General features: G+C 44.9%; 1 protein-coding gene across 15 annotated transcripts in view; it reads left to right on the top strand.

Moving 5' to 3' along the window:
• Positions 1-6911, top strand: part of LOC109905515 (rap1 GTPase-activating protein 2) — a 100398-nt gene that overhangs the window by 78842 nt on the left and 14645 nt on the right. For all 15 annotated transcript variants that reach the window (XM_031790555.1, XM_031790554.1, XM_031790565.1 and 12 more), the window contains 7 exons: positions 59-137; positions 526-579; positions 2453-2536; positions 2673-2773; positions 5328-5457; positions 5681-5836; positions 6239-6310. In XM_031790555.1, the coding sequence (XP_031646415.1) occupies positions 59-137; positions 526-579; positions 2453-2536; positions 2673-2773; positions 5328-5457; positions 5681-5836; positions 6239-6310 (676 nt within the window). The remainder of the gene's footprint in view (positions 1-58; positions 138-525; positions 580-2452; positions 2537-2672; positions 2774-5327; positions 5458-5680; positions 5837-6238; positions 6311-6911) is intronic.

Raw genomic sequence — 6911 nt, forward strand, 5'->3', positions numbered from 1 at the left:
TAACCTACCTTCTTTAAGATGCGGTTATTGATACTGGTTTTGTACAATCATCACCCAGGTCAAGGACAAAGACACACCATGACAGGATCTCTCTGGCAGGCCTCAACCAGCTTCCCAGTGTACCCCAGATAGCCAAGGTAAGGTGTGCTGACCTAAGCACCACCAATGCAACATGCACTCAATGTAAAGTGGCGATCTGAGTTTCAAGCATCAACAATACGGCCAGCCCGCCACAGTGTGGCTGAACAGCTGAGGGATGGGTCTGAAGAAATGTTATGAGATCAAGATGATAGTTTCAACCATGTGTTGAAACTATGCAGTGTTTGTTTACGATTACATTGTTTCCAAACAATGAAGTTAAACAAGCTTTTGGGTTCTGATGCATTAAGACAGTTGCTTTAAGACAGTTGGTACATGCCAAAAAGGCATGTACCAAAACCGGTTGCCCCTTTAACCTAAAATCCATTTGTTTCCGTCACTGTGGTTTCCAATGAATCTGTATCTATCTGTTTGTCTGTGTTTCAGCTTCTCTGCGACGACGTGACTGGCTTGAAGTTCAACCCAGTCCTCTACCCCAGAGTGAGTCTGCTCCACAGTTTCCTTTCAGCCAGGCGCTTCCATTAGGTCATGTCATGGAAATAGAAATCACTTCCTAGCAGTTCTATTTCTTTGGGGCATGCAGCGTTTTCAAAAAAATGTTTCTTATTGGACAAGTCCAGGTAGTCTCTCCCTTTTTCAGTCCCTTTTCTTCCATTTGCTGCCTAATGAACATAATCCAACTTCCACCTGGTTCACTATACAGCCTGACCCCTCTGTTCTCTCTTACTGATGTGGTGTAGGCAGTGCTAAAGACAGATCTGTTCCAGGAGCTGTTCATCACTTCAGAGGTCATTTGGATGATGGAGCTGCTTGTTGTGCCTCTGCTCCGGGTCCTGTAGAACTCATCTGTTATTAGGACAGTCTGCTCAGACTGCTCCCCCTCTCCTCCACTCCCATCCCTTACTAGTCTCAGCTGGCTGCCTTTCAAAATGGCCACAATCAACCCACAGTGGTCATGATCATTAGAGCATTAAACAGAACATTTTCACAGCTGTAAAATGGAAATGAACATTTCTTATTGGACAAGTCCAAGTAGTCCCGCACTGTTTTAGTCGGTTTATTTCCGTTTGGTGCCTATTGAATACAACCCTGACCTCCCCAGACGTGATTGTCATACAATACAAGTATGTGGACACCTGCTCATCGAACATCTCATTCCAAAATCATGGGCATTAATATTGAGTTGGTCCCCCCTCTGCTGCTATAACAACCTCCACTCTTCTAACAAGGCTTTCCACTTGATGTTGGAACATTGCTGCGAGGACTTGGTTCCATTCAGCCTCAAGAGAATTAGCGAGGTTGGGGACTGTTGTTTGGCGATTATGCCTGGCTCGCAGTCAGCATTCCAATTAATTCCAAAGGTGTTCAATGGGGTTGAGGTCAGGGCTATGTGCAGGCCAGTCAAGTTCTTCCACACCGATCTCGACAAATAATTTTTGTACGGACTTCGCTTTGTGCATGCGGGCATTTTCATGCTGAACAGGAAAGGGCCTTCGCCATACTGTTGCTAAAGTTGGAAGCACAGAATCATCTAGAATGTTATTGTATGCTGTAACCTTGAGGAGCCTGAACCATAAAAAAACTTGCCGCAGACCATTATTCCTCCTCCACCAAGCTTTACAGTTGGCACTATGCACTAGGCAGGTAGCTTTCATCTGGCATCCGGCCAAACTCAGAGTTGTCCATCGGACTGCCAGATGGTGAAGTGTGATTCATCACTCAAGAGAACATGTTTCCACTGCTCCAGAGTCCAAGGGTGTCGAGCTTTACACCACTCCAGCTGACGCTTGGCTTTGCTCATGGTGATCTTAGGCTTGTGTGTGGCTGTTCAGCTCCCTGTCAAACAGTTATTTTGCTGAGGTGGCTTCCAGAGGCAGTTTGGAAGTCGGTAGTGAGTGTTGCAACCGAGGACCGATGATTTTTATGCACTACAGCTTCAGCACTCAGCAGTCCCATTCTGTGAGCTTGTGTGGCCTACCACTTTGAGGATGAGCCGTTGTTGCTCCCAGACTTTTCCACTTCACAATAACAGCTCTAGCAGGGAAGAAATTTTGACGGACTGACTTGTTGGAAAGGTGGGGTCCTATGATGGTGAAAGTCACTGAGCTCTTCAGTAAGGCCATTCTACTGCCAATGTTTGTCGGTGGAGATCACATGTCTGTGTGCTCAATTTTATACACCTGTCAGCAATGGGTGTGGCTGAAATAACCAAATCAACTCATTTGAAGGGGTGTCCACATACTTTTGTATATGTAGTGTAAATGTCTGCCCGAGTCATGGAGGGACTTTATCACATAACTGGTTATTATATGTACATGAACATCCTTATAAATCTAGATGTTTTTGGTTTCAGGGCTCTCAGCTGATAGTAGGTTATGACGAACATGAAGTGAACAATACCTTCAAGTTTGGTATCATCTACCAGAAGTTTGGTCAGGTGAGTGTGAAGTGCAGGTTTGTATTGCCAAATGTTGTTTCAGTTTATTCCTTATCAATCCCATGCTATTTATTTTTGCCCTCTCCCATTTAATCTTGTCCCCTCATCGCTCTCTCCTCTCATCGCTCCACCCTAGACGTCAGAGGAGGAGTTGTTTGGGAACAACGAGGAGACGCCAGCCTTCCGAGAGTTCCTCAGTGTTCTGGGAGACAACATAGAGCTGAATGACTTCAAGGGGTGAGAGACACACAGTACCAGTGAAAAGTGTGGACACACCTACTCATTTCCAGGGTTTTTCTTTGGACTATTTTCTGTATTGTGGAATAAAAGTCAAGACCTCAAAACTATGAAATAACACGTGTCAAATCATGTCGTAACCAATAAAGTGTTAAACGAATCCAAATATATTTTATATTTGAGATTCTTCAAAGTAGCCACCCTTTGCCTTGATGACAGCTTTGCATTCTCTCAACCATCTTCATAGGATAGTCACCTGGAATGCATTTCAATTAACAGGTGTGCCTTGTTAAAAGTACATTTGTGGAAATTCTTTCCTTCTTAATGCGTTTGAGCCAATCAGTTGTGTTGTGACATGGTAGGGGGGGTATACAGAAGATAGCCCTATTTGGACTAAGTGCATATTATGGCAAGAACAGCTCAAATAAGCCAGGAGAAACAACAGTCCATCATTATTTTAAGACATGAAGGTCAGTAAATCTGGAAATTTCAGGAATTTTAAAGTTTCTTCAAGTGCAGTCGCAAAAACCATCAACCGCTATGATGAAACTGGCTCTCATGAGGAGCACCATAGGAAAGGAAGACCCAGAGTTCCCTCTGCTGCAGAGGATAAGTTCATTACGGGACGGCAGTAAGCCTAGTGGTTAGACCGTTGGGCCAGTTACCGAAAGGTTGCTGGATCGAATCCCCGAACTGACAAGGTACTAATCTGTCGTTCCGCCCTTGAGCATGGGAATTACCCCACTGTTCCCCGGGCACCAAAGACGTGGATGTTGATTATGGCAGCCCCCCACACCTCTCTCATTCAGAGGGGTTGTGTTAAATGCGGAAGACACATTTCAATTGAAGGCATTCAGCTGTACAATTGACTATTGACTTTCCCATTAGAGTTAACTGCACCTCAGATTGCAGCCCAAATAAATGCTTCACAGAGTTCAAGTAACAGACACATCTCAACATCAATGTTCAGATGAGACTGAGTGAATTAGGCCTTCATGGTCGAATTGCTGCAAACAAACCACTACTAAAGGACACTAATGATAAGAAGAGACTTGCTTGGGCCAAGATACATGAGCAATGGACATTAGACTGGTGGAAATCTGTCCTTTGGTCTGACGAGTCCAAATGTGAGATTGTTGGTTTCAACCGCCGTGTCTTTGTGAGACGCAGGTGATCGGATGATCTCCGCATGTCTGGTTCCCACCGTGAAGCATGGAGGAGGAGGTGTGATGGTGTGGGGGGTGCTTTGCAGGTGAATCTGTCAGTGATTTATTTAGAATTCAAGGCATACTTAACCAGCATGGCTACCACAGCATTCTGCAGCGATACGCCATCCCATCTGGTTTGGGATGGCGTTTTTCAACAGGACAATGACCCAACACACCTCCAGGCTGTGTCCTTACACTTACATAGTTGACCTAGAAGGAGAGTGACGGAGTGCTGCATCAGATAACCTGGCCTCCACAATCACCCGACCTCACCCCAAATAAGATTGTTTGGGATGAGTTGGACCACCGAGTGAAGGAAAAGCAGCAAACAAGTGCTCAGCATTATGTGGGAACTCTTTCAAGACGATTGGAAAAGCATTCCAGGTGAAGCTGGTTGAGAAAATGCCAAGCGTGTGCAAAGCTGTCATCAAGGCAAAGGATTATACTTTGAAGAATCTCAAATATAAAATATATTTTGATTTGTTTAACACTTTTTTGGTTACTACATGATTCTATATGTGTTATTTCATAGTTTTGATGTCGTCACTATCATTCTAAAACATAGAAAATAGTCAAAATAAAGAAAAACCAATGAATGAGTAGGTGTCCAAACTTTTAACTGGTACTGTAGATGCAACTCTACTATTTCTGCTCTACTTCTGAGAGGGAGGGGGGGAGAGAGAGAGGCAGAGAGAGAGAGAGACACAGAGACAACTCTACTACTACTCCAATACTGAGAGGGACAGAGAGAGAGAGAGACACAGAGACAACTCTACTACTACTCCAATACTGAGAGGGACAGAGAGAGAGAGAGACACAGAGACAACTCTACTACTACTCCAATACTGAGAGGGACAGAGAGAGAGAGAGACACAGAGACAACTCTACTACTACTCCAATACTGAGAGGGACAGAGAGAGAGAGAGAGAGAGACACAGAGACAACTCTACTACTACTCCAATACTGAGAGGGACAGAGAGAGAGAGAGACACAGAGACAACTCTACTACTACTCCAATACTGAGAGGGACAGAGAGAGAGAGAGACACAGAGACAACTCTACTACTACTCCAATACTGAGAGGGACAGAGAGAGTTTTATTTGTCTTTTTATTTCACCTTTATTTTTCTAAGTCATGTAGGTACCACTGAGAGAGAGAGAGTTCATGCAGAGAGAGAGGGAGAATGGAGGGAGGGAAGGATATATACTACTGCTACCCTGCTACCATTCCTCATGAGTAGGGCTAGGAGTTTTCCCTGTCACGTGATCAGGAAATGCTCCTGGCCCGACCCAATAATTGAACGTCATGGTAATGCTAATCATATAGTGTTGTCACTGTGGTCCTAGGTTCCGTGGTGGTCTGGACGTATCCCACGGTCAGACAGGCTCTGAGTCCGTCTACACCGTCTTCAGACAGAGAGAGATGATGTTCCACGTCTCCACTAAACTACCCTTCACCGAGGGAGACGTACAACAGGTACTACGACGCTACACCACACACAGCATAATAACAGTGGTTACAGTAGGTGTTTTGTGTGTGCGTGTGTGTGTGGGTGTGTGTGTGTCACTCATAAACACCCTCTGTTTCTTCTTCCCTCTCACCTCACACCTTTCTCTAATACTTGCGACTAATTACACTGTAGAACATACAGTCAAACAGTCCTAAGTTGTTTACAGAACACTATGCTCTTGTCCCTCAGCTCCAGAGGAAGAGGCACATAGGAAATGACATCGTGGCGGCGGTCTTCCAGGAAGACGCCACCCCCTTTGTACCTGACATGATTGCCTCCAACTTCCTCCATGCGTATGTGCTGGTGCAGGTGGAGAACCCTGGTACTGAACACACTACATACAAGGTCAGTACTATATCCTACTATGAACCTTACAGGCTCACTATGTGATATTTGCTAAATTGTTTTTAAAAACGTATTACGGAGTGGGCCTTTAAGGCATGGATATTATGTAACCGGTGTGAAATGGCTAGCTAGTTAGTGGTGCGAGCTAGTGGCATTTCAATCGGTGACGTCACTCGCGCTGAGACCTTGAATTAGTTGTTCGCCTTGCTCTGCAAGGGCCGCGGCTTTTGTGTGATGATAGGTGACGATGCGTCGAGGGTGACTCTTGTCGATGTGTTCATGGGGTCTCTGGTTCAAGCCCAGGTTGGGACAGGGATAGGGACGGAAGCTACACTGTTGCAGTTACCTAAGCCAGACTCTCTATACAGTAGATGTGTGACATGAATTGCTTTGTGTCTGCAGGTGTCTGTTACAGCGAGGGAAGATGTACCTCCATTTGGCCCACCTCTCCCCAATCCAGCGGTCTTCAAGAAGGTAAGCAAGGGAGCGAATTACAGAAAAAGATACAGAGAGAGAGAGAGTGAGATTGAAGGAGAGGGATAAAGAGAGAGATTGAGATTGAAGGAGAGGGATAAAGAGAGAGAGATTGAAGGAGAGGGATAAAGAGAGAGAGAGAGAGATTGAAGGAGAGGGATAAAGAGAGAGAGAGATTGAAGGAGAGGGATAAAGAGAGAGAGAGAGAGAGAGAGAGATTGAATGAGAGGGATAAAGAGAGAGAGATAGATTGAAGGAGAGGGATAAAGAGAGAGAGAGAGATTGAAGGAGAGGGATAAAGAGAGAGAGAGAGAGATTGAATGAGAGGGATAAAGAGAGAGAGAGATTGAAGGAGAGGGATAAAGAGAGAGAGATTGAAGGAGAGGGATAAAGAAGAGAGAGAGAGAGAGATTGAATGAGAGGGATAAAGAGAGAGAGAGAGATTGAAGGAGAGGGATAAAGAGAGAGAGAGATTGAAGGAGAGGGATAAAGAGAGAGAGAGATTGAAGGAGAGGGTAAAGAGAGAGAGAGAGATTGAAGGAGAGGGATAAAGAGAGAGAGAGAGAGATTGAAGGAGCGGGATAAAGATATATATATATAT

The sequence above is a fragment of the Oncorhynchus kisutch genome, linkage group LG15, assembly GCF_002021735.2.
Source record: "Oncorhynchus kisutch isolate 150728-3 linkage group LG15, Okis_V2, whole genome shotgun sequence".
Taxonomy (NCBI): domain Eukaryota; kingdom Metazoa; phylum Chordata; class Actinopteri; order Salmoniformes; family Salmonidae; genus Oncorhynchus; species Oncorhynchus kisutch.